General features: G+C 43.9%; 2 protein-coding genes across 3 annotated transcripts; one reads left to right on the top strand and one right to left on the bottom strand.

Annotated features, from left to right (window-relative positions):
* Positions 1-10,121: 10,121 nt before the first annotated feature.
* On the bottom strand, positions 10,122-15,361 carry RpL14 (ribosomal protein L14). Of its 2 annotated transcripts, none has more exons than XM_077648333.1 (5): positions 15,248-15,361; positions 14,345-14,446; positions 11,369-11,563; positions 10,937-10,990; positions 10,122-10,283 (listed from the first exon to the last, which is right to left on the bottom strand). In XM_077648333.1, the coding sequence occupies exons 1-5, from the start codon at positions 15,248-15,250 to the stop codon at positions 10,176-10,178; spliced, it is 462 nt and encodes a 153-aa protein (XP_077504459.1). In that variant the 5' UTR covers positions 15,251-15,361; the 3' UTR covers positions 10,122-10,175. The 2 variants fall into 2 exon arrangements, with proteins under 2 accessions (XP_077504459.1, XP_077504460.1); XM_077648334.1 differs by lacking the exon at positions 15,248-15,361 and adding an exon at positions 14,951-14,969.
* A 177-nt stretch (positions 15,362-15,538) lies between these two features.
* LOC144114529 (uncharacterized) lies at positions 15,539-27,394 on the top strand. The gene is made up of 6 exons (XM_077648335.1): positions 15,539-15,738; positions 15,829-15,916; positions 17,835-17,853; positions 17,937-17,998; positions 23,365-23,420; positions 26,893-27,394. Exons 1-6 carry the CDS (start codon positions 15,720-15,722, stop codon positions 26,925-26,927), a joined length of 279 nt encoding a protein of 92 aa, XP_077504461.1. The 5' UTR covers positions 15,539-15,719; the 3' UTR covers positions 26,928-27,394.
* Positions 27,395-27,965: the final 571 nt, after the last annotated feature.

A 27,965-nucleotide genomic window follows, 5' to 3' on the forward strand; every position in this document is an offset into this window, starting at 1 on the left:
GGTCGCTGCCGGTGGGAGGACTTTCCCGTTCTCAATTTCGATCTTATTTTTTGGAATATAGAGAGCATCCAAATTTCGGAAACTGAATCATAAGCTCTTGTATTATTTACTGAAGCACAAAACTGCAATATGAAGAACGACCATATCATGGCCCCTTTGAATGTTTGTCTATATCAAACAATTCACATATACAAATTCTAAACCTAATTATTTTCTTGTGATAAGCTTCTCGTTTACGCAACGGGGAACGTTTAAGCAGCGAACTACTTCTTCGGCGTGCAGGAATTCTGTGGGCGGAGCTTCACTGCGGACTTAAGTTGTATCCGACTTCTTTACGCCACTAAAACATTGCTAAGCTCCTGCACATTTGTGCAAAGTATTCTCGTTAAATCAGGATTTTGGGTAAAAACGTTTTTTGGGGCTAGAAGTTTTGTCAAATATGAGCTTTATAAAATTGTTATCGCGAGTCCTTAATTGCAGCGAAGACGCACTGAATAAAATTTATGGCCATGGAGTAACGGCTAAGTAAAATGCGGTACTTTTCGGCAACGGTAACGCGTTCCTTTTTTTTTTAGTGCAACGAGTAAAGTATGTAATTACTTTTTTTCGGTAACGTCTACAACACTGGAAGGAACCAAGCGGAGGTTATCTGATTGGTGGCTAAAATCCAGACAAGAGTAAACTTTTTGAGCCACGGCCCGATTTAAAGGGTTCAACCTTATCCATCCATCCTGCAGCGTCTCACTGGGTTTACGGTGTCTGCATGCTTTGCTGCTATATGGACGAAGCTGGTGGCGGTGACTATATGGTGGATCGTGCTTACTGAATGCCGCAGCGACTCTGTCTCCGAGGGGGGGTGTCGCTGCAGCAGATGAGGTCACCAGCTAACTCCAGCAGACACCATCTGGTGTCACATGCACTTGCTGGTGTCACATGCACTTACCTGCCGCCGCATGTACTGTTGCCTATTGTCAGTGTCCTGTACCAGCTGGGGTGAGCGGCGGTGTTTCGTTCGACCCATATCTCCCGCATTTCCTGGATTATCACTCAGGAACCACAATTAATCCCTCCTGCTTGCTCTGCGTCTCCCTCTGCCTCTTTATACGCACCCGGTCCACCCACAATCTCGTTCTCCAATCTCGTGATCCGAGCAAAGCTCGTTTTAAAGGGCAGCAAAACTGTCTTTATGCCCCAATATTGTCACAGTACTCCTATATTGTTCGCATGCATGTGCATTCTTGATTCGCTTCTTTTATCAAATTAGTGTACAGAATACGCTGTCGCTCTTGCTACAACTGATTCGCCGTGCTTATGTAGTTTACTTGCTTTCGTAGGCGAGGAGACTACATAAGCCTGGTGAATCAATATCCGGGCAGGCGCAGAATGTGCGCACACTTTATTTGCACTGGACCAGAACTATTCTTTAAAGCGCCGTTACTTTTTTCTCAGAGGCAAAGCCGCTATGTGCGCGCCAATCAGAGGGCGCATTAAACATACGAGTCGCCCGCCGCGGTGGCTGAGTGGTTATGGCGCTCGGCTGCCGGCCCGAAAGACGCGGGTTCGATCCCGGCCGCGGCGGTCGAATTTCGATGGAGGCGAAATTCTAAAGGCCCGTGTACTGTGCGGTGTCAGTGCACGTTAAAGAACCCCTGGTGGTCAAAATTTCCGGAGCCCTTCACTACGGCGTCTCTCATAGCCTGAGTTGCTTTGGGACGTTACACCCCCATAAACCAAATCTAAACATACGAGTCGAAACGATATTGACGCATTTCCATGCGCGCGTTCCGTTTAACTTATGTTTTTCAGCTGCAGCCTATTCAATAACTCTGCGGCTTATAGAGGCTATTGCGGGATGAAATAATAATCGGTGCGCGACAGTCTGTGCAAGGAGGCGGGAACGTTTACGATCTGCTTGTGCCTCATTATTTAAATTTCATTTAGGCCGTTGCGCCATGGGCGATGGTCAGAGCCGCTTTTTATTTTTCTTGGGCTGCCCACCATCTAAACGAATGTTTCGCGGCATAACAAGTGCATGTCGCCGCGACTAGGAAAAGTAGCACGTCTCAGGAAATCCTGAATGGGATATTAGCTTTTTTTCTGATGAACCCTTCATCTGCATCACATGCTTGTGATATGACCTATTCCAGGTACGCTATTTTTTGGACCATTCCACGCCAAACGTCCCAGACGTTGCACTCGACCATTGCCAATTTGTTGAAAAAAATCATGGAAACTTATCCTAATGTGTGTAATCAAAGCCTGAAATATTTTGTCGAAAAAAATGTATTCGTGAGGTGAGCGCAGTTTGAATATTTAAAAAAGGCGAGAAACCAGACACTGCTCAATAATTAAAAAAATCAAATTTATAGAAAACACTTCACAATTTTTTCATTGACATTTGCACAGATACTGGCTTTTGATATAATTCGCACCATGCAGCTTTATACGGCAGATATTTTTTTTTTTAAATCGAAAAATAGTATGAAAATGTACCATTTTTGTTTTAAATATCTACTTGCTCTCGGAAATTTTCAAATGGGCTCCGTGCGCTGGTATGGTGGCGCCAGCAGCGACATCGCCAGCGCCGCCTCGTGGCACTCACCGCGTTAACCGGAAGCTCAGTCACGGCCTGTCTCGAGGGGAGCGCGCGCGCCCCCTTCAAGACTGGCCGTGGTGGCCCTGTGCTTTCCTCCATGCCCAGGTTCCCGGCCGCATAGCAGTTGCGCGATGACCGTTATGCTTTTCAGAGTCAACGCCTGCTTCTCTGCGGATTTCAGCGCACTGAAAGTCTTGACGCCACCGCTGCTGCATTTAGTTTCAATTGCTTTCAGGTTGGGCTGACCACCGATTCCGAGCAACCATGACTGCGCTGCAGTCCCGACGGCACTGCAGCACCCGGCAGCGCAGTTCAACTTATTGATATTTAGTGCCTTTACAGTTTGAGAAACGAATGTGATTTCCCGATAATGAAATCAGCTATGTAATTTGCATCCACTGTGTCATCCACTACGTGAATGGTCGGCAAGAATTGCGAAAACAAGCAAACTTACTACACATATCCGATGATTATGGTCTACATCCTGCAGGTCTGACACTGCTTTACTTTGTGCATTCCCCTCAGAGAAGCATAGCTCTAAGCATGCAAAAAAACGATGGGTTTCTAGGTGAGCATCTTACTAAGTTCCGAGGACATTATTTTAGGAATTTCATGAAGGCACCAATTACATGAATTATTTTGGTCGTATTTTTCTTTTGGTAAATACTTAACTCTAGAAAGGCCGCCGCGGTGGCTCAGTGGTTATGGTGCTCAGCTGCTGACCGAAATGACTCGGGTTCGATGCCGATAGCATTTCGATGGAGGCGAAAGAGGCCCGTGTGCTGTGCGCTTTCAGTGCACGTTAAAGAACCCCACGTGGTTGAAATTATCTGGAACCTTCCCCTATGGCGCCCCTTATAGTGAGTTGCACTGGGACGATAAACCCCTTTAAATTCAAAAGATTAACTCCAGAAATTAAGGGTTTAGTGATGTTGTGAAATAAAAGAAATATATATACGGAAATTTCAACCACTATTTTTCTTTTTATTCATTCAGAACAGGATTTTAGATCTTGGGAATGCAATATACAAAACTTCACTTTCTCACTTTAAGCAAAAATTACCGCAATACAACATTTAGAAATGAAAGGCAATATACTGTTTTATATAACCCGTTACTGCTTGTATTTTTACTTGGACGACCTCAGAGTGAAATTAACGTGTTATAGGCTGAAAACGCACTTTTTGCAACTTTAGTATTTTTTTTACCTCGATGCACGCAGTTTCATTACCTGTAACATTTGTTATAGGAATTCGACATCTAAACAAAACGGTTATTTCAGAATTTCCGAGCAAGTTCGTATTTAAAACAAAAACCACAAAAATGGTACATTTTCATACTTTTTCGATATTTTAAAAATATTTCTGTTGTATAAATCTGCATGCTCGAGAATTATATCGAAAACCAGAATCTGTGTCAATGAAAAAATTGTGAAGCGTTTCCTAACAATTTGAATTTTTTAATTATTGAGCAGTGCCTGGTTTCTCGCCTGTTCTAAATATTCAAACAGCCTTCACCTTACAAAATTTTTTTGGCAAAAATATTTCAGGCTTTCATTACACCCATTAGGATAACCTTCCACGAATTTTTTTGAATTGAAAATGGTCGAACGCAACGACGAGACGTTTTGCGTGGAATGACCCTTTTTCTCCGTTACCCCATTTAGTGGAACCTGCTCAGATGCTGCTTGTGTCATTTGTTTTGGATATTTTATTAGTCATAATAAAGAGCGTTGCTTTGACATTTTTCTCATCTACACGGAACAGCAGCAACTGACACCAGCATCAAGCTTGCAGCAGGATTGTTGTGCAAGCTTGGTGTGGGCCCACAGTGCTCTAGCTCCTCTTTTGCTGACAAAAACGAGCTAAGTTCACGGAAACAAAAGGGGGGGGGGGGGGCTAGAAATCTTTCCATTTTCTAAAATATCTCTATTCATATAGAAAAGGTGTTCCTATTGCTCATTCCTACACTTTTTATACGTTTCGAAGAGGTATTCTGTAGACTGCTTTAGAAGTTTCTTGTCTACGCCAAGAAGACTTATTCTGAAATGCCTTTCGACCCGGACATTAGACAAGCTATAGGACTGATATAAGACACTAACCATTCCTTTCCCGAAAAACCAATTATCATTATTGTTATCACCGTTTCCTAGCCATCTTTCATTTTGGCTAGTTGCTCTGAAGACGTCTTATATCTCAGTTTGTACTAGCTGGGTATGGAAGGCAGTCAAAAAATAAATGCCAAGCGCCATTCCAAATTCGCTGTTTCGTTTGTGGTCAGCGCTATTCACGCTCCACCGGCCCATACCCATCGGAAGGAAAAGTATGTCTGCCTTCGCATTCGTTCCGTTCAAAATCCTGTGGCTGAAGCAACAGGACGTATCATCGATCTGCTACCCTACGAAGAGCATATCAAAGTGCCACCCTACGTGGCGCACGACGCTCTTTGAGGTCCTTATAGGCATCCCCCCCCCCCCCTACACCAGTCCCCACCGCCTATTCCCTACCCCTTTCATCTTCTTGTCCTGGTAACCCTGGTTTCCAAGAACTTTGCTGCATTTCAAAATGCTATTTCTGATATTAACACCACTCACAAGGACAATGTTGCCTGTACTGTAAACGGAACCTACGCTCGCAGTCACCAAACTATCATTACAATGTTGCGCCCTCGACGAAGACGCCGTCTCGGATACCTACCAGATATAGATGTGCTTTGGGCAGGAGATTTCAGTTGTCCACACCCTGCACGGGGCTACCCCTCTTCGTCCCTTGCCCATCGTCCCCTTTTGACTAGTGTCTGCATCGGCATCGCACTTGTCATTCATGCTGGCAGGCTACGCAGCCTGCACAAAGACGCTCGTCAGTTTGTTCTACACCTTTGTCTCTCAATGGAACCACAGACGAGTGGGCGAGTCCTAGTCTGTTGGTATAGACCTCCTGCATGTTTGCAAACGAGGTGGCGCTGCATTCGCTAGCGGGCTCGTGGTAGTCAAAATGCCAGGGAGTGGCGTAGCGGAGAGGTGTTGAGCACAGGTTTTCAAGCCTTGTAGGCGCGTTTCCAGTTCCTGCAAATCACAGCAGTGGCTTAAGCTTTCAATTTAGTAACTTCTCGAAGTACACGTGCTCGCGCTGGCTACATACGGCGTATTCAGAGAAATAGTTCTCCACTTTGCATTGTAGAGGTATATGGTTAGTGGCAAACAAAGCGTTTCTGCTGTTGATTTATATGAACGGTACTGAATAAAATATTAAGTTTCTGACAATGTGCACTAGCCGTAATGGCTTTACTTCGAGACAGTAGAGAGGGGAAGCGCAGGCGTTGTTTCAGCGGAACATGCATGTGCTCAAACAGTTAGTTGGCACACGTGTCGCGCAGTGCGAAAAGTGGGGACAGCGTCGTGTCCCCGATCTCCTGTTTCACGCGTAAGCGCTATTTCTGGCTGCAAGATCGCGCACCAGCCAGGCCGACTTCTCCCTTTGCTAAACTGGTCAATTTAGTGAGTTTTTTAATTTCTGAAATCATTTTCTTTCCAAGCCCTGGGGTCTTCTGTTTCGTGACAAAAAATTGTTCGGTCGAATTTCAATGAAGGCGAAATTCTAGAGGGCCTTGTACTGTGCGATGTCAGTGCTAGTTAAAGGTGTATCCAGATGATGGACCACGGACCCGTTATGGCCCGCGGACTAGCGGTCACGTGGGGTTTCGCTTCCAGTCTACGAGGTCCGCGGGCCAGATCGCGCGAGAGCATTTTTTCGGGCGGCGGACCACGGACTTTTTAGCCTACTCGCACACATCGAGTCTGGCAACTACACCACACTGGTCTTTCCCGGCCCGGTGCTCCCGACAGTCGAGGCGACACCAGCGAGTTTTGTTTCCACTGTAAACATGTCAACGTGGTCGGACGACGCTACGTTTTACTTTTTAGCCTTAGTACAGCTTGATGACTCGTTCATAATTGGGCATTCGGCGGCGAGAGCGAGCGAAATTGGGAGCCACGTCGGCACTCGCGACGTACACAGATATGGTTAGAAAAGAACAATTGACGCTGTCTACGAGCCATAAGCGTATGCACTATCATGTAGACTAAACGCTGGTATTTTTCGGCACGTTACAGCAATTCTCACAGTTCCCACATTTAGTTCAGCGTATGCAAACACAGACGGAAGGATACGCTCAGCCTTGTGGCGCCATCTAGTTAGGCCGGTTAACAATTCCTGTCAACAAACGTGCTCTCCGCTTAAGCCTAGAAGGGGCACAATCGTCTCTAAATAAAAAAGTAAAGCAAATATTTCACTCATACGTCTTCTTATAGGCGAGGTGAGACCAAGCTAGAAATGGGTGCGCCTTTTATTGCCAGTGAACGCAACAACAAAAGCAGTAACAACGATGAATCCAGTCCGAAGCGAGCTGTCCTGCTTGGAAGCGCGCCGCCATGGGAATGAAACTTTCTCCTCACCGCGGCAGAAATCTGTCCCGTACCGATCGAGCCTTCCGCTGGGTACCCCAGGTGGTCGAAATTTCTGGAGCCCTTCACTACGGCGTCTCCCATAGCCTGAGTCGCTTTGGGACGTTAAACCCCCATAAACCAAACCATGCATTGCAGGTTCGTGGGAGACGAAATAATGTTCTAAGCACACCACTGAGTCCTCCAAAGCAAGCACAAATTGACATGAGCACAACAAACAACCACCAGAAAAACGACTCCCAAGCGCATGACCGCACCTACTTGTGCCGAGGCGACTAGTGGATGGATAAGGCTGAACCCTATAAATTGGGCAGTGGCTAAAGCCACCTATAGCCATGACTTATGAAATTTTACTCGTCTTAGTTTTAGCCACCAATTAGATAACCTTCGCTTGGTTACTTCTACCCGCTTAAAATCTACTTTCGCTTCACTGTCCTTAAACCCCAATGCCTTGGATAAATCAGCCCCGCTGTTTTCCACTGTAGGGTGAAGCCCTTTACAGAAAAGTATCAAGTATTCAGCCGTTTCCTCCTCCTCTACGCACACACGTGTATATCTTGTGGTACCTGACTCTATATGTCCGAGTCTGCAAAACTCCCGTCCTGGCCTCAAACATCAGTTTCCCCTACAATTATCATAGATATTTTCTTTGGCAATTTCCTGTTTAAAGATCCTGTATGTTTCCAGTGCCGATTTCATCAGCATCCGTTTTCCAGAGCCGTTTTTTAACCGATAATTGATTTCTCCCCCTACTGCTGTCCAGCTATTTGCTTGTCAATTATCTAGTTCGCTTTCTCGATTTCGTGTCAACATACCTTACGTACAGGTATCTGAAAACTTTCCTAGCCAACTGCTTTCCCCCCATTTTTCTCAATCGCTCCTCAAATGCTACCTTACTGCTAGGTTCTCTGCTTTCGAACGACACCCATCCCATATCACCCAGTACCCCCCGATTTGGTGTATTGCCATGTGCTCCCAAAGCGGCACCTAGCGGACAAGGGGGAACTAAAAAATGTCACCGGCGGCTTCACATCGGCCTATGGAGACGCGGCGCAGTGAGCACACTAGCCAATATTCTAGGTCGCTGTACTTTTGGGTCAGCAACCGAGCGCCATAACCACTGAGCCACCACGACGGCTATACTTTCCTATATGTTGTGGTAGAGAATATGAGAGCGACCTCATATATGTCGTTCTATTTAAGGCGCTCTTTTTAGTTTTCCACACATAGTAATATTTCGTCTTGGTCTCCTCTCCAGCCCTCCGCATTAAAAGCGCAGTGGCGCCAAGGAACCTCTCCTCGGGCAGCGTTTCACAGCAGCTGCCGCACGCTCCGGATGGTTGCCATGGTGCGCCTTCGTATACTCTTGCCAAATCCTACTCTCGCCGTACCCTCTTTCCATGGCAACTTTCCTTCTCCACAGGATAACTACCCTCCGGTTGGTTCCTGTGTCAAGCACGTGCAGGTTGTGCTTTCGCACGCTCTTGCCATACCCTCCTCCTTCCATGGTAATCATCCTCCACTTCCGCTACTCCTCTTCCCTCCACGGCAGGCACGCAGCCAGAAATCTTGTTCTGGAGTGGCCCAAGGCTTTTTGTAGTGGGGGAGGGGGTACCTCGCTGTGCATGCACACCTATGGAAAAATTTGGGGGAAAGGGCGGGAGAGCCGCATTTCGGGGGGGGGGGGGGGGGGGGGGCCTCGGATACGTGCCTGCTCCACGGTAACCACCTTCCAGACGGGTACCGTTCTAATCATCCCCTGGCTAAACCTTCCTAAGCTCTCACCATAAAGCCTCCTTCCATGGTAGCCTCCAGTTGGTTCCCATGGCAACCGTTGAGCGGTTGCACCTTCTCACCCTCTCGCCATAGCGGGACCCCTCCTTTGGTTGCAGATTCCTTTGCTCTCCCAATAGCCTCCACCTTTCACGGTAACCGCCCTCCGGATGGTCGGCTTGGAGAAATGGAGCATCAGTTTAAAGTACATTTACAGTGTCTGTGTGACAGGGGTATAAAACTACCTATTACATGGTACTATATTCCGCAGCCCAAATGTCGCCTTTGCACATTGCAACTTTGGCAGTGCTACCGAGATGGGAGCCTTCACGCACATTGTTCTGATTTCCCGCTCCGGGCCCTTTATTAAATGATCTACGTGAGATTTTAAAGGCAATGAAAGATGTATGTACAGGAAGACGACATACATGCGGGAAAATGGGCACAACTGGCGACTTGTTCATAAAAAGGGGGAGCAGTTCCCAAGCAAGTAACTGCACGTACGAGATGAGTAAAAGCATATTTTTGAATAGCCAATATCGCTGCTAATGAAGCCAGCTCAAACTCCTGCAAAGGAGTGAATACCCATTACTGGTCTCCTTTACTTGCCCTCTGAAAGTCGTTTCCTAGTCCCTTTAAATGCACTGAAAAGCATCTGGTCATTTCAGTCAAATAATGCTCCTACAATTTTGATGCACCACATTCACAGTAAAATGCAAGCACTATATAGCCCACAAACCTTCAGAGGCTTTTCCCACCATCAACAGTGCTAACATATGCACTATCAATCTCTTTGCAGCACTGCGAGGTGAAGGAAAAGCTGCTGCTATGACTAACCAGCAAGTGGAAAGAATTGACAAGCCTAACACGAGTTATAACTCCCATCTCTTCAGATTTTAAGACTACCATCGTTAGTACAGCCTCTATTCTCTCTCTCGTATGTGCAGTTGTTTGGCTGCATTTAGCTCCCCTTTCATTGCACCATGCAATAGAACACCCCCATATATTTTACCTCTGCTAACCCACCACAGCATTCTGCAACTGGCAATGCCTGGGCACAACACCGTTGTCAGATTCTGCAGCCCCCCACTACCAGCGACAGCAGAAATCTCCCATCCCTACTAAGGGGTGCAACTGATAACCATTACATCAGAAACAATTTCTTTTGGGCCCCACTTCTGGCTGTTTGTAATGGTACTTCTCATTTCACTGATGCACAAAGCAGCCTTGCATTTGCAAAGAGCATGTGGCTGTCACCTGGAAGGCAGCAAAAGAAAGCTTTAAGAAACCTTATATGGGTGCAGATGCGTTTCCAGCCGTTTTATTTTTTTTAGAATGCATGGTTCACTTTTTGGGTGCTGCTTTCTTGGCCTTCTCCTCCCGATCTTTCTTGCCAGCCTTCTTAGAAAGGGACTTCAACTTCAAGAATCGGAGCCGTACAACCTTGTTGAGCTGCGGACAAGAAACAGCAACAAGTCAGCCACTTGTGCAATCACAGCAAACTGGCAAATCTATTACAGCACCAAGATCAATTTGACCTTGCACACGCAAGTACATATGTGCTCTTTCTGGAGCGACTTGCGGTCAAATGAAACATGACTGACATCTAAAGCATAATGCCAGAGGCTGGCAGACTAGCAGGCGAAATGGAAAGTAATGGTGATGGCGGAGTGGCCTAATGCAGCGGCCAGTGGTGGCGTTCAAATTCTGCTTGCGGCTAATTGTTTTATTTCACACCTCAGGGCCACATGTGACACCAGAAGGCGATGCAACCAAATGGCCTGACAAGATCATTATGCTATCACATAAATGAGGTAAAAGCTCACAAAAACACGCAGGCCATTATGTGCACCAGAAATAACACCCTAAGGCCACAATCCTTGAACATACTGATGACAAAGAAAAAATAAATTTGTTAAATGCCAAAAATTAGCACAAAATCAGAACAAGCCTTATAATGTTGGCATGCAGCAACATTAGCAGTTACTTCAGAGCTCCCAAAAGAATGCAGTGAGGAAATGGAACCACAAGTGTGTACATGCTGCCATAGCCATGGGCTTCATTTGGTTCTTGAAAACTTGACTCATTTTGAATGTGATACGTACCGACTGCTTTGCCCGCCTGAGCTTGAACCTGTCGAAGTCATTCATGTTGGCCTTCTGTTGGAAAGCAACAAAAACTAGACTCAGACACAACAGAGCATCACATCACACAGGAAGTAACAATCGTGCTAATCAGCATCCACATATCGTCAAGTACGAGTCAGACGGCACTTCCTGGATGCGTTCATCATATGCTGTTACCCCATATGATGTATGCCAAATTAATGAAAGAAAACCCCCCCCCAACAAATTTTCTACAGCTGTTCATGTGTTGTCTACCACTAATCATAAGGTCACTATTCTTCTCTTCAGCTAGAAGGATTGAAGAATAATGTCAACTTGAAATTAACGAAGAATGTCAAAAAAGTTAGTCTAATCAGCACAAAACGACAAAGGAAGATACCAATACACAGGCTACTGAGTTGCACGACTTACCAGGCGACGAGCAGCCAGCTTCTTGGCAAGTGCAGACTCGTTCCACTTCTGGGACACCTCATTTTTCTTCCAGGCCTTGCGCACAACCTTTGTGGACGTGCCCATTGGTACTCTGATTTTCTGCCTGGTAAGCCTCATGTGCTTAAACGCCACTGCCTGGCGAGGCACTCCGGTCTCGGGGCCATCGACAACAGCCTGAAACCGAAACAAAAGCTTACACAACTGAAAGCCCTCTTCACCACCTGTTCACACCTTTAGTAACAACTATAACAGTGCATGAACACACAAACACACACCACCATGGCCCATATACCAGCATGTACTCTGCTTCAATTTCAAAATGCATATTCAAGATTGAATGTCACATCGAACTGCCTTTGTTACCACAAGAGGTCTCATCACATCTGGTCTCACGCACAGGACTGCATCACCCCTTTCCAGATCCCTCTTACCACTTCGTACCTTTGTAATTCCACAGTGCCCTGTTTTTCGTGACAGCTGCATTCCTACTAGCTTTAGTCATTACATATTTTTCACGCTCTGTCAAACATGCCGCACCCTTATTTATCCATACCCCAGGGTCCACTACTTCTAGCGTGAACTCCTGTATTCTATGCTCGCCGCCAGTCATGACTGCAGACTTTTCCTTATGAAACTTGAAACCTAACCCATCTCCCTCTGTACCACAGATGTCTATCAACTTCTGCAAATCTTCTGAATAGCTTCACTGGTAGTCAAATGTTCCTAAGGAAACTGCAAACCAAATCTCGCATAACAATCAAGTTACAAAGACAAAAGCAACCTTGAAATTGAACTTTAGCCTGAACAGTGTGCATGGCCCGAACAAGGACCCTATACCTTGCACCATTTTGCATCCCAATGGGAGTACAAGTTGCACTGCCATGTTTGCTGGCATCTGCTTACACAAACTTTAGCCTTAACTGTCACATTAAGTGAATTAGCAAAAGGCAGACGGAAGGCATGATCAGAACCAACAAAGCCATCTTCAAGTACGTATCAGACGGCAATTCCTATCATGGATACAGGTTCATCATGTCAGCCTCCACCTTACCTACCCATTTCTATCAAGTTTCCACTTGAAATCATGAAAAATCAAGTGGGTGCAAAAGTGTCAGTCCAGATGTCATGGATTATATACAGATATCTAATTTTACAGTTTTCTTCAGTCAAACAATGTGTTAAGACATTAGAATACATGGATTATCGAGTGGTATTTGCCTACAGCAACTAGTTTATAACTGAATTTCTTCTCTTATGCTGTTTCATCAACGGAATGACTGACGTGAAGTTGATGTTTTGGTCACGTGATCCACTAGAACTAATATAATCGCTGATATGTAGTTTTAATTCACTACAGCATTTAATCCAGCCTCCTCCAAGGCCTGGAATGACAAAAATGACCGGTCGGCAATTATATAGTAGACTTGATGCCTCACGTGACCTAAACACCAACTATACGTCATAGTTTGAGTGATGAAACCAAAACAGCGTCAAGAAGAAATTTAATTATAAATTATTTAGTACACAAATACCACAGTGCATTCATGCAATAATTTGAAAGAAGGAAACACTCAAGCAAAAATTTGGTGCCCACAGTCCTTTAAGGCAGTATCTATTCCAAATGGCTGGCAGCTGGGAGAATAACCAGGCCATAATTATTACCCAGCACTTGCCCTTGATTAGCTACTTAGTATATACTAAGTGTGTAGATAACACGGACTCTACGAGACACATATTAGACATGTGTACAGATTTCTGCTATACTCCTGGTCCTTTAATACAGCAGCTATGATATCAGTGCAAGCCAGGCAAAGTACTAGGCTGACCCTACTCTTGCCAATCAACCCAAGTAATCACTAAGCTTATGGAATCACAAACTATGTGGCCTGGAACTGCCAAAAGTAGACGCAATGAACAAGAGCTGTTGCCCAAGGGCACCACAAAGTTGAACTCTGCACTGGTCTGCAGCCTAGTGCTACTGATGAAACTTGTGAACTGAACCTGTCCACTGTGCACTCTTGTTCCTTGTACTCGTTCAGTACTAAAAAAAGGGTCATCATGACATAGTTTGATGTTCAATATGCAGAAATTCCATGCCACACTTCTATCGGTGTTTTAAACTCTCAGTTCGCACAATCCAGGATAATGCAAGTTTTGTATGGCTGCCCCAAACCACGGAACACCAGAATTACTGAAAGGTCGCATGTTATTTGGCAGTTTCTAACATGAAGACCACTTCCAAAAGATCACCTAAACATTTCCCTGCTTAGGCTCGCCAGCAAATTTAGCAGTGGTCAGTGTCTTTCTATTGATCAAAATTACTTTTATGTTGCACAGAATGCCCAGAGCAGGTTTCTTCTTAGAAGATGAATATCAAAATCCCTTCCCATGGCATAATGTTTTGTGGGTTTCTGTAGTTAGTCAGAGGAAAGTTCTGGAATGTCAGCCTGGTAATGCCCCTGGCTGCCAGCACAATACCAACCACCTTAAATGTTTCCATCAATAGGATCGGAACAATACTGCTTGCAGCCCATGTGCTCTTATTACAGAAACGAAGCAGTGGTCAGACTCTGCTTCATTCAGCAATAAAAGCTGAGTACTGCATGCATTCAAACTTCATACTTTGCACATACAGTGCTCACAAGATTTGGACAGTGACATTAAATCAAGTCAATGAACTTAATAAAAATGGTCTAAGAGAACCAAACAATGTACAGATGTGAACAGGCTTGTCAAAATTGCTCGTGCGGTGTAACGCAGATATTGGATTTCGCAGGCAAAGATAGCACTCGAAAGCAGCCGCATTGACAAACAATAAAGCGACTTGATACTTGTCCTTCACGGAGTAAGCATTTTACTGCATTTGCCCCGAAGCACACCGCTCCAGCTCTACAGACAAGCATGCCCACGTGTCGAACAGCCTCGACTCATGCACAATATTAATCGTACACGCACCCTGTTCTGGTCGACTATATTGACGATACTGCAGAGACGTCCCCTGTACTTGCCGTGGGTTAGGTAGGCCACCCGGCCGACCTCCACGAATGTCCGCAGCGTCTGTCGGGAAATGAAGCGTTCATGTTCACGCGCTCTCGAGGCTGCCAACCACGCCGAGCCCAGGCAGCAACGTCACAAAAGTCCTGGTCGTCCATTTAAAATTCGTAAGCGAACTCCGTTATTTTACAGTGCGACCTAACAATCAATCAAGCGCATTCAAAATTAGAACGCGCCCTCCAACTAATATCATGGGGAACATCTACATGGCAGCAGACCGTGTGAGAGCAACGCTCAGAACTCAAGTCGTCATCAAGTACGAATCTGACGGCAATTCCTATCAAGGTATGCGGGTTCATCACATGTTGCTCAACAGCCGCTATATACAGCAATCGATAGACTATTTCCAGCTAAACGAACGAAACGCTTGTGCTATGTGCAAGCTAAACGAACGAAACGCTTGTGCTATGTGCAATCGGCGACCCGATAGAGTAAGGCTGCTACACGTGTGGCTGAACAGCCAACCATTAAGGAAACGTTGAAACGTTCAAGTAACAATACACCCACCATTAGAACAAACCCAAAGTAATGCAAGCCAACTTTGTGCCAAGCCCTTGTATGCACCACGTTAAAGCTTAATCCTGGCGGCGAGGACAAGGGATTTAAGGGTTAACACGTGCGGCTCATTACCGTGCCAGTTCACTCACTTCTAACATCGTTCTCAAAACTAAACTAAAAAAGAGAGCCATATTTAGATTTATGACATCATTATACGTCATAACACATCTCAACACTGATATCTGCTCATAGTAACACACGAAATATTTTCACAGTACCACGACAGAAAGCGCATGCGACACGTACCATCGTTGGCGGATTAAGAAAAGGGAGGCCTAGTAATTTGCAATGCCTGACGGGATCTCACTGCGGGCGCTCTAGTGGACAAAGATCAAACAAGAAATTGAACCATTGAACCAACCAAATAATAATACATCAACTTAAATTAGAAACACTATATTAGGATTTATTTTAATTTGCATATTAAAATAAATTAAGTGCAGCAGAGAACATGTAAATAGCACTAAATGAGTTTGCAGAAGTAGCGGAGTCATTGTTGTTAGGAGTCAGGCCAAGCCACTGTAGGCCAAGCTGGCCAAGCCGAACCCCACCAAGCCAGTAAGGCCACGTAAAATTGCGAAGGTTTTGTTGCCTTCGGGGTGCGGCTCCTTGATGGGGCCGATTTTCCTTTCGCAACCGGCCTTTTGACGGAAGTTATTCAAGGAAAGCAGGTGCTGCGTTTTGATCTGGCCTCCGCGGTACTCTGCTGACCTGCAAGATGCCGTACATCAACGAACGTAAGTTTGAAACTCCGGGGGAAAAATGCTCTTCTACGGCGCATTCAAAACTCGTCTCATCATAGTGACAATGGCATTCTACGTTTATAGGGGGCGAAATCTTGGAGTCTCGACCTCTGTGGAGAATAGGAACCATCACCGAATTCTTCCAAGGATTGGCACGGATGGTCGGCTTGTTGTGAGTCATTCAAAGCTTTGAAGTTGACGTCGCGGAGTATTATTCTTAGAAACAAGTTCATAAAAATAAGATTTTTGGCGGCGTCGTTTCCATCTCAGCACTTGATAAGGGTGATCACCAGTGGTATATTATCGTTGTTCTGGATTTTGGCGTTAAACAAGCTGAGCTTTCATCCCTTCTTTGACCCGTGACACATCTGCGACTCACAGAGAGGACTACTTACCACTTTGCGTCCAGCTCCTCGCATGATCTTTGAAGATTTTCAGTAAAACTTTGGAAGAGAATGTAAACGCCGAATAATGAGGCATTTTCCTTATGGTTTTCTGGTTTCAAGCTAGACTTGCATTGCCTGGATTTTTTTAAACGTTAAATTCTACTGCACGGAAAGTTGTTCTAGGGTCCCACTGTAAATTTTAAGCACGCACACTTGTTTATGCTTTATATAGATGATGTCATGGGGCTTTGGTGCTGTTGAAATTGCGTGTATGACGAAGTGCAAAAGCCGCCTTTGTGCTGTGCGTGTCAGCGCACGTTAAACAACCCCGGTGGTCTATATTAATCCGGAGCCCCCCCACTATGGCGGCCCTCATAGCCCGTGTGTCGCTTCAAGACGTTAAACGCCACAATTTAATTTATTATATGGCGTTAATATCTCTTTAGAAGCCAGATACAAGTTGCTTAGTGTTGTAGAGTGAGGCAGTGGCAACTGGATGAAAATGCTGTCAATTACACGTAAATCAGTATCATTATGGCTTGCAGCTTTTCATCACAATATGTACAGAAAGACACGCTGCAAAACAATTAACCATGTGGCACTGCCTGCTGCTTTACTTGTGGTGCTACTTGCCGCAATTTGTTTTTCTTTGCCCTGCATCAGGCTGCAGTATGCCTTTCTCATTTCAACCTAAATTTGTTGAAATGGAAATGCTAATTTTTCAAACACATGGTTCATTTGGGTTTAGGTTTGTGATACTGTGCAAGACCTCTGCAGTATATGCAAAGCACTGCTGTGTTGTTGTGCAACTTAGCTGGCAATGACAGCAATTGCTGAACGTTGTTGTGAAGGGAGCAATATTGCTGTTGAAAAGCTGACACTGCTGGGAAGCAGACAAAGGCACAGCCACTATTGCTTAACAACTTCCTCTGCATGCTGAGGACACCTTTCATTTACCTGCAACATGGAGTTAGTTTCTCTAGTCTTTTTTTTTTACATTAATCTCCAGAGAACTTGAACAGACTTGAAGCAATATTTGGTACGCTAAAAGTCATTGTAGTTCTTATTTATGGCACATTCAGCATTTTCTCGTTCAGTGAATTCTCCTGATGCTACACTGGTGTCGCATTAAGTTTCACTGTACTGGAGTTGCCCGGTGTTTGACGATTCATTGTCAGTTGTAATTAATGCTTATCAAGGGCTTGCTGGAGGCCTTAATAATGTCCCTCTGTGACAAATTTTATGTGCTGAACTTAGCAAAAGCAAAGTGTGCATGCAGGTTCTTTGTTGCAATTGAAGTAGCCAGGCTTACCATATTTACTTAGATTGTAACGCTCACTTTTTTCCGGAAAAAACATCTAAGAATGCCATGTGTGTTAGGATCGGGTATGAAAATGAAACTGCTGCTGCAACACCTTATTCATTGCTGCAGTAGTTTCATTTTCATACTCAGTTCTAACGTGCATGTCATTTTTAGAATTTTTTTTTTCCAGAAAAATGTGCACGTTAGAATAGAGTAAATATGCTACATGCTCTGCATTATAGTGGTTATGACAAAGAAGCAAGGGCGATAGCCCATGCCTTCCATGCTTGTGTGACCAAGTTGGCCACTTGTTCTTATATGTTGCATACAGAGCTTCTCTGTCTGCGTTGTGTTATGCCTGTGCTTGTGTATCATGCTTCTCTATTTTTTTTTCCTTGCAGCTTCCAGACTTTATTCATGGTAAGTGCCTTTGATACCTCCACTGGAAATATTGTAAAATTGATTAGAATGCCTGAGCTCACTGTGATAAATTCGCTTTACAGATGGATTCCAGCAGCTCAAGCAGATCATCGGCATCAAGGTCTGGTGGGACAAATTCAAGAAGGTATGTGCACAAAGATACAAAACAGAGTATCCAGTTTCTAAGTGATTATGTGCTGACCAAATGAAACCATTTATACAAGGCATGTCAGAATGCTTGCTCAAATATGGCTGATTGGAATGTGTGTGTTGAATCTTCTAACTTAAAGAGCTATGATCCCTTTGCATACATGCATTGAATGAATAACATGGCTAGCATATTAGGGCTTAACTATATGGTTGACTTGCATACCACAGAACTATACCACTTGTGCCAAAAGTAAATGTAATATGGTCACATCATCAAAAGATACTGGTGCGTACTGCAGCCATTGTTAAAATTAAGCCCATACTTGGAATAAGAGACCAAGGGTTTGATTCTAAGACGTGTAGTGATGCTCTTGTAGGATCTTGGAAAGCATTAAGTTTTGGAAGGGTGACAATGAAAGTGTCTCACACCATCAAGAGAGTTGGAAAACTGGTGTTGCATAATTACACACTGTATGGCTCAGAAGAAAACCCTTTGGGCTCTAGAAGCTTTTGACAAAGGCCGTACATGGTCCATGGTATGGTATTTGAAATTTGGGGTGGTGGTATGTTGTCACACAAATGTAGCAGTGAAACGCTCATGCATAGGCACAGTATGACCATCAATTTCACAAGATGTACGTCTTGATTTCATAAGCGGGTTTAATTTACTTCAGACATCATATATACCTTTAACCTTTCACTGTAGGCACTTGTGGAGACCAAGTTGCAACTGTTACAGGGGTCTATTGCATAGAGCTGAACGTTAAAAGAAGTGCCTGCTGACCGCGGTGGCTCAGTAGTTATGATGCTTGACTGCTGACCCAAATGATGCGGGTTTGATCCCGGCCGCGGCAGTTGCATTTTGATGGAGGCAAAATGCTGGAGGCATTAGTACTGCACGACGGCAGGTCAGTGCATGTTAAAGAACCCTAGGTGGTCGAAATCTAGGGAGCTCTCCACTATGGTGTAGTAGTAGTAGTAGTACTGCTGGTTTATTTAAAAAAAAAAATGTGAGGGAAAGTAATGTTGCCAGCCGCGGCAATTGCTATCTAATATCTTAAGCACCCGAGCTGCAGTCGGTGGAGGTGAAAGGGAAAGGGAGAGGATAGCAAGGAGAAGTATAGAGGGGAGTTATAGCAAGAAAAGACAGAGAGCTTTGTACACTATTTACGAAATACAAAAAGTAATCAAGTTTGCACCGCTCGTGTGCTAATGTCCAGGCTCTGTTCAAAAATAAGTGCGCGCGAGCGGCCACTGTGCAGAGTCATTTCCACTATGGTGTCTCTCATAGCCTTTTTCGCTTTGGGTCATTACCTCATAAAGGCCAAAGTCAAAAAGAAGTGCCATTGCACAGAAATGCTGTGCATTGGCAGTGCTTGCTGTTGATGGAATGAAGGTGACGTATACTTGTGACCTAAAGCTAAAATTACCTTTCATTCATTGTGGTAAAGAGACCATGAGGCTGACCTTATTACGTAAGTCTGTTTAAAGACATTTATACTTGGACAACTTGGTAATTCAGGACCATGCATTTCTTGATTAGGGTACGGTGGCTGGAAGAGGAAGTGTGACGGGCACAACCGCGAGGCTGCGCAGGTTTGCGATGACAATGTCAAATGGTGCCACAGGCGGCACCACGAGAGCTATGTCAGTATGGTGTAGCTATGCAGCATACATAGAATGCAGGCAATCTGGCGGCTAGCGCTGCGTTAGTGGTTCTCTGCTTTGCAGACATTTGATTTTCGTCATCAGATACGGAATGCAAAAAGCTGACGGGCAGCCATTCCTCACGAGAGCAAGAACTCTGGAGGTAGCACTGATATTTGGCGCGTGCATCCAGACTACCCATTGTTTTCTCACACCTTGATTTGTCTAGAACTATATGAATTAAGAGTGAAGAAAAAACTCAGTTCCTCGAGTGGACACAAATATGTAACATTCTGCCACTTCCACAAATTCTCAGTTCTGTACTGTGCAATTATTTAGCTGCACTGCAAACAACGGTTGAAAAATATGTCTGGCATGCTTTGAGGTGGGACGTTTTCATGTTTGTGCATACAAACTTAAGAAGATGGTGTTCACGCACTACTAACCCATTTGTTTTTAGTGTGCACTTCTTTCAGAGCATATGCACAGCTATTTGTTTGACACACAAGGAAATTTGTATCAGAAACAGTAACGAACTTCAGAGCAGTTATGTTGCCTTCAGTTTTTAGTCTCCAGAGGTTTGATTACAAACTGTAAATTAAGCGCACACAAGGTGAAATTGCAAGCCCAAGTTCAATTTATTTGTAGCCTGCACTTAAAAAACAAAACAAAAACAAATATAGACTGAGCGTGCTCAGCTCTGTGGCACCTTTTGAGTTTTAAATGTCTTTGACACTCTGTGCTTTTCGCTTATTCAGTGTATTCGTGAGTGCATTTGTGTGACTAAGCTTAAATATTGTGTGTGATGGTGACAGCAGTAGGGCGGAAAGAATTAAGAAGGCTTTTAAAGGAAACTACTGGTAGAACCTGTACACTGAAATGAATTGAACTTGGCCGTGGTGACAGTAGCAAATGTGGTGGGCGGTTGTCGAAGATCAGACTGTACATCTCTTTCCGCTCCACTGAATTTAAAAGATAACAATGAACCTTCTGGATAAGGCATCTACAATACCTACAATAATCTCGAACATCATAGAAACAGTTGCTCGCGGCTACAGTCATTCCAGAGGAATCTGGCTACCTTTGGTGTGACGTAAAATCATAAGGTGCGTGCTGGCGGCTTTTGATATGAGGTACAAAGGTTTGTAGCAATATATTTGCGAAAAATTTATTTACGGTTTCTTTCAACCGACTTGATCAAAATTCATCTCAGAGTTGTACGTAACGCATTATAAGTAATTGATTACTTTTAATCAATTACCTTTATTGTAATTATTCGATTCCCTTTTCATAGTGGTAACATTCTGGGTAATTCAGTTACCTTCTTCCTGTAATTGGTTACATATTAATTAGTTACTTAGTTTCTAAAAACAAGTTGTAAGCAGTGACGTAGCTTTGAGAACCTCAACCTGACTGCAAACACTGGTGCTAGCGGGGATGTTTCCTTCGTGACAGAGCGAAAACAGACCGGCTGTGAAGAAGCATTGTGTGCCATCATGTCTTGACCATAAATGGGCCACCGCCATCTTCTACGGTCGTTCTTATCCGAAGAAATATCGGCCACTTAGTAAGGACCCCTGTCGTGTCAGATGGCATTGTAACTTACCTTCCACTACACCTAACTCTGAGGTCACACAAAACACAGAGTAAACACGAAGTGCAGTGCTTTGTAGAAGACTTGGACCCTAGCAACGAAATATTGCAAACTACAAGCTGGTGTGTAAGGTTTTCATACTGCATACATTGAGGGAGTGTTCACTGTAGGTTCTGATCTCTTCACGAGGACGTGCAAGAAAATTAGCGGTGAGAACTTCAGAAAACAGCTCCTCTTGAAAATTGCAACAACGTGAAACAAAACATCAAGCAAGCCGCAGTACCAGTTTATTGTAGCCTTAGTAAATTTGTGTTATGGCAGTAAAAGATGGGAGGAAAATAATGTAGTAATGATCAAATACTTTCCTGTAATTGTTCAGTTAATTTTCTAGGGCTGTAGTTAACCACTGATTTCAGATTCAGTTAATTTTGTAGGGCTATAATTGACCACTGAATCCAGGTTGAATAACTGTACTCGTAGCCGGTTACATATTTTCTCGTACAAGACTGCTTTAGCCTTCTCAAGAAACCAATAGTAAATTTAGTGTGAAATCAAGAAGCTTTTCCTTCAGACGGGGACATTCCCAAATCCTTATATATACTCCCTGATGTATCCCGCGGAATACAATTCCCGCTGCACACTCTGCAATCATTCTAAAGCAAATCTCAATCACATCCTATTTGAGTGCCCAGAGGACCCACCACCTCTGAGCTTCCAAATCTAAATCCAAAGTCAATGGGAGACTGCGTTGCTCAGCCCTCACCCGGAGGTACAACTCCTGATAATGGGCTGGGCCCTGGAGGTCGCCAAGAAGCATGGTCTTCAAGCCACCTAGCGCCGTCGCAAGGGCTCACGCACCTGTCTAAGCCTTATCCCTAACCCATACCCTCTTTGTCATATGACAAATTAAAGTTTGTTCCTCCTGCTTTCCTTTGCAGTGAAATAATGCCAAAGATTGTTCGGAAACCACGCAATTACATAGAATCTCATTGTCGGTTCGCCGGAAATAATGTGTCCACTGCACACCTTTGCACTGCAGTTTGGCGATCGAAAAAGTGAGCCGTTTCTCACACGAGATTTGTACCCAGTTTGACAGTCAGCCACAAAGTGTTTGTTCTTCTGATGGCGTCGCCTATTTGGAGAGTTTGCTGCATTGCACATCACTTCGAGCTACAGAAAAAAAAAACGAGTAATGATTGGCAAAGCAATCAAAAGCAGCGCTTGTACAGCATCTGCATGCAACAACTCAGATGAAGAGCAATGAAAGCCGTGAATTCATTCATGACCATTTATACGGCGGCTCCCCTCTCAATGGCAGCGCTCCTAGTGGAGCCAAAGGTTTTCCTCGCTCTTTGCATGCCTCCCTCGCATGGCACCCATAGACTGCCCATCACACTTCCCCTTCCAGCCGCTGTACTTTCACATGCTGCGACTAGAACGAAAATAGTCGGCCTAGTCAGTGTTGCCGCAGTGCGATTTTCGGTCAGTGCTTTCACATGCAACGTGTACCGAGTGAATTCGGTTGGAGGGACAGGCAAAGTTGATGTTTGCATAGGCAACCCATGATTAAACGCGACAGAAATGGTGCATTAAATGTGTTGATGATGTTAAAATCACTATTTTTAGATGCAAGGCAATATTTTGTATTTTGTTTATAGTAAACAGCTTTGCTTCCGCCGCAGCAATAGCTCCCACGTGACCGCACGTCGCATGCTGTTTCGGCGGTCCCCATTAGTTTAGTAAGGCTTTCTGACGGGCTAGTTGGTACATATTCATTTCTGAAAGGCTGTGCGCTAAAAAGACTTCTCTACCCCTTTTTTCCTGTGAACGTCTTTTTAGCGCACAGCCTTTCAGAAATCTCCATTGGTCAGTCGCAGAGCGAATGCACAGACGCTGTGACTGAATGCCAACTTGACGGAACTCGGTTGCAAGCCGTGTGCGACTAGACCGACGGCCCTCCCCAGTCGCAGACCAACAGAATTCGCAGTGTTGCAGGCGAAAATCGCATGCATGTGAAACGGTCCTTAGGGCACCAGCCTTCGTGTTTGCCATTTGCCTTGGTTGCCAGAATTTGGTTCCAGTACTTAACAGAAAATCATTTGCATTTCCTCTCTGTGTAGACCGCCTGGGCCTACACGTAGGAGGCAGATTGGTGGGCTTGGAGGCATCAGTTCGGGTAAGTTTCGCTGAAGATTGAAGTTGAGCTCTCAGAAACTTTGTGGTAGCATTGCACACATTTGCACAGTGTGTATCCTAGGCAGCCAGTGTTATGCCTTACAAAGCTTGGCTTTGTATTACCTGTACTGTACAAGTATGAAAGTTTCTAGTCTTGAATATATATTTGCAGTGTGACATAGGTATACAGTAGAATCTCGGTGATACGAATCTCACGGGGTCGAATCTCACGGGGTCGCGGAAAAATTTGTATCATCCAAACGAACAAAATTCATATCCAGAAGCACAGAAAATGCATGCACGCAGAGCTGTTTGTGGCTGATGAGATTTATTCACGGCCGTGTGGCTACTCTACTCTCAGTGCGTACCGCGCGATTTCGGCGATGTGAGGGGGCTGCGCCGCCGCTGCTTGCGGTGCGTACCACGCGATTAGCGATTGTAATTTCAGCGATGTGAGAGCCGCACTTAGTGCTCGAGGGTGGCACGGGAGAGAGCTCTGAACATCCGGAAATTCCGCACGTTGTGCACAATGCACTCCGGCCAGGAAATTTTACGAATTCGTATCAACCGTGTTCGTATCACAGATTCTACTGTATGTGGAAAAAGACTATTTTTTTGTTTCAGTCCTTGTTGAAGTAGCTATGGAAAGCTGTATGCCATAATTACCCAATTTTAAGATGCACCCCAATTTCGTATGAAAGCTGAGAACGCAAAATTTCTGCACTGTTTTGAAGTGATGCTTCTTTCTTTCAGCATGTGCGTTAGTACTAATCGCTCTTTGGCACTTTTGTTGTTGCAAGTGTTAGTGAAAATAGAAAAGGAAAAATTTGTGCCGAACCCTCAAGAAACTTTGTAAAGTTTTACAGACATTTAATCCTTTTTTCTTCAGTCTTGGAACACAAGAAGCATGTAATGCAGCTCTAATTGAGCAAGCTCACTTTCTTCTAAAGCCACCCTCATAACAGAAGTAACGATCCTTCATAGATGTCATAGCTGTTTTACCTCTTGGAACAGCTGCACAAATTTCCAGTGTACTGGGAGTGATGACAAGGGAAAACAGCGAGAATCGTAGCAGAGCAGTTGGGCCCAACATCAACAAAATGCCTACTGCTAACGCAAAAGGGATTAGCTGCCATCTTGTGATGGCAAAGACTCGTCTGTTGTTCCTTGTGCTGTTTTGTCTTGTATCCGATCGTAACATGCATACCATTTTGAAGTTCCATTTCTATGAGAAAAAAAATGGTGCACCTTAAAATCGGGTAAACATGGTACTTTGTACACCGATAATGTTAAGTTTCATTTAAGTAATGCTGGCTTAGAAGTTGTTTGCAGGCAGTTACATTATGCTTCAACTGTTTCTGCATCAGCTGGTATGGAATCTATGTTTAGGCTACTGCAGTAATTTTCTATTTAATGCTACATACCCTAGTAGGGCATAGCTTGTCCTGTGGCACTGTTGCTGATTACCAATGTCTTTTTGAGCATTGCAGCAATTTATCAAGTGAAAATAAAAGGAATAAAAGGCATTTTTTACACAAACAAAGCTGTCATCTTGCCTTTTGTCATCTAATAGCAGGTCACTGGGCCGTTCTGTGAACTTAGTACAACTGATGCGCATTTAAATAATATAGCCCCAAGTACTGCGACAGTTTTCCCAGTTTGCCTGAAATTTTCTGGACATATTCTGGTTTAGACACATCAGAATGTGTGTCAAAATAGCATGCTAGAAACCTGTCATTGCTGTTAGTGGAATTGGTTTGCAAAAATTATGCAAAATAAAGGTCTGACACTACCTTAGTATATATTAAAGGCATAGTAGAACAAGGTTCGAAATTGAAACTGATTCTGTAATTCCAAAACTGTGGTGAGCACAGTGAACACAATATTGATTGTAAATGCTGTTGAGCAATGAATTTCCCCGAAACCTTGGAAGTGTGCATATCATTTGAAATCTGTGCGATCAAAAACAATCCATTCCACAAAAAGCGAAACCAAAGAAAGTAATTCTTTACTTTTGGGCTGAAAAAAGGCCATAATGCTCATCTGCGCTTTTCTACTGTAAATTTTGATGAACAGTGCTTCAGAGCACAAAAATGTGTTGCTATGACGGCGTTCGTGCTGCCAGAATTTATGGCATGTTGCAAAACGTTGAGATAATGCAGCATTTGCTTTTTCACTTATTGCCATTTTAACTGTCAGGCTTCTTTGTGGACAGTGCCATCGACTGTCTTGGCTGCACAGGTGTGTCTGTGATGAGAGTACTGTAGCCTCAGATTCTTCTTAGTTTTCATTGGTTGAAGATTTCTGCAACCAGGGGCTTAGAAATTGTCACAGGCAGATGCAATTATAGATGGTAGGTGTAGTTGCGTACTTCCGTGGCTTGGGCACAGTAGTGTGCTGGGCATTGCACAGCTTTATGCTGTGGCAGGCCTGCCACCTGTGCCATTTCATATTAATCATCCCTGCTCAAGTGAGCAATACCATAATCATGAAACATGAGTATTACATGATGCATTTTGGCTGCGTCATTTAAAAAAATTTTCATCATTCTGAATTTCAAATCGGCCAAGATTGTATTTGCATCATAAGAAACTTGCCAGGTTTGTGGAAGAAATTTGTGCATTATGTTGTGCAACGCAGTTAGTAAAACCTTATAATAGGATTGCAGAGTCTTGCGAGGGCCCTCAGGGCTGTCATGATAAAAGTAAAAACTTGAGAAGATGGAGACACCAAATTTTTGTTGTATGTACACTTGCTTTAAAATGATTCACAAGACAATAGCAAGCCTGGATCACCATGTGGAATTCAGCTATGCATGGTAAATAGTTTATAATTTAATTTCTTTTCCATGTAGTTCTGGTTTCAGCAGCCTAAAGGTGACATCGCAAGGTCTAGGTCACGAGAGGAATACAAAATGGCAATATAATTGTTGCTTCGTTATTTTAATGTATAATTCTCTCCACTTGTTAATGCTAGCCTGCCCTTGGGGCAGAAATGAACAGCTATTATTATATTCAAGTTTTAACTATGCCTCTCATGACCTCAACCTTACCTGTGATGTCATGGCCACTGTTTGGCTGCTGAAACCACAACTACATTGTAGAAGAAAGTTACAAATTGTCTACTGCCCAGGCGGAGGCACGTTCTGCATAGTGATCTACGTTTACCGATCTTTTGCACATCATTCTAAAGGGGAAGAAAAAATTTATTTGAAATGTTTTTTTTTTTGTCTTCAGCCTTGTTTGTGCCTGTGCTGCAGATTTTTGAAAATGTGTGCAATTGTTTGGCTTGTGAATAACATTTTCATTGACTTTCCCTGCATTTGCTTTTTTGGTAGTACATTATACCTTGGTCTGCTCCCCCCCCCCCCTTTATTGTTTTGTTGGCGACAGTGTTCATTACTATTGATGGTGTAAAATTAGCATATTGTGCCAAGCACTGACATTCCTCTTATTTTTTTCTTCAAATGTTAGGCACAGTGGACTGCCCTCTTCCAGGAGGAGGATGAGGGTAAAGGGTCTTCTGTGCACAGAAGACCCGGAAAGCTGTCGTGAATCACTGCACTCCTTGAAGCACTCTCCTCAGGCAACATTATGATGCTCGCTCTTTAAACTCTACTGAGAGTGGGGCGAAGCTGAAGCCTTGCTGAAGAGTTGCTTCTGATTGTATCAAATTATTTGTTCATACGGCATCACACGGTTGCTCTGTGTACCTGCCTTTCTACAGTAAAATTCAACTGGCTTTACATATGATTTAATAAAGTCCATAACCAAGGCTGCGACCTAATAACTTGGAATTATGACATTTGTGCTACTCTTTTTAATGTCATTAGTACTGCTGAAGATTGAAATGTCAATTTTTTCACGATTCCTTCAGGTACTGCATCCATATTTTTGGATGAGACTATGAAGTCCTCATTTACAAGGCACAGTGTCCGCAAATATGTATGCAATAAAAATGTGTTGGAATATGTAATGTTTTCTTTTTTTCAAATTCACAAAATTTCGTTTTATGCCATTAAATAATTTTCCTCTCAAAAGATATGACACCTCAAGGCGTTAATTTTAGGTACTGCACACCAAGAGCATTTGTACTACAAAGGGCAGCAATTAAACAAAAGCAATAGTATAAAAATGAGCAAATGCAAAACAACAAAATACTGCAGCTAGAGAAAGCATAGAAACCTTTTAGTTTTCTAGTTGCATGCTGATATTGAAATAAAAAAAAAACTGCAAAAAAATGCTTTAGAACTCCCATCATCATGGCAACATGTCTTTCGAGATTCATAAATGCGTTGCGCACCAGTAACCGATGTCCCGAGAATGAGCTAGTCATGAAGCATTGGAAGTTAAAGGGCCTACTGTATACGTAAAAACATTTTACTCAGGTTGCATTTTCACACACCTCTTCAACATTAAGTGCCTCGCGTACCAAAGCTCATTGCAATGTTGTACCTTTTCTGAGCTGGTACAGATGCAGTGTCGCAAGAATTCAACAACAAAAAAATTCCAGTGCAAATATGCGCAGGCTTTGTGCGCACTTTTTT

The sequence above is a fragment of the Amblyomma americanum genome, chromosome 1, assembly GCF_052857255.1.
Source record: "Amblyomma americanum isolate KBUSLIRL-KWMA chromosome 1, ASM5285725v1, whole genome shotgun sequence".
NCBI lineage: Eukaryota > Metazoa > Arthropoda > Arachnida > Ixodida > Ixodidae > Amblyomma > Amblyomma americanum.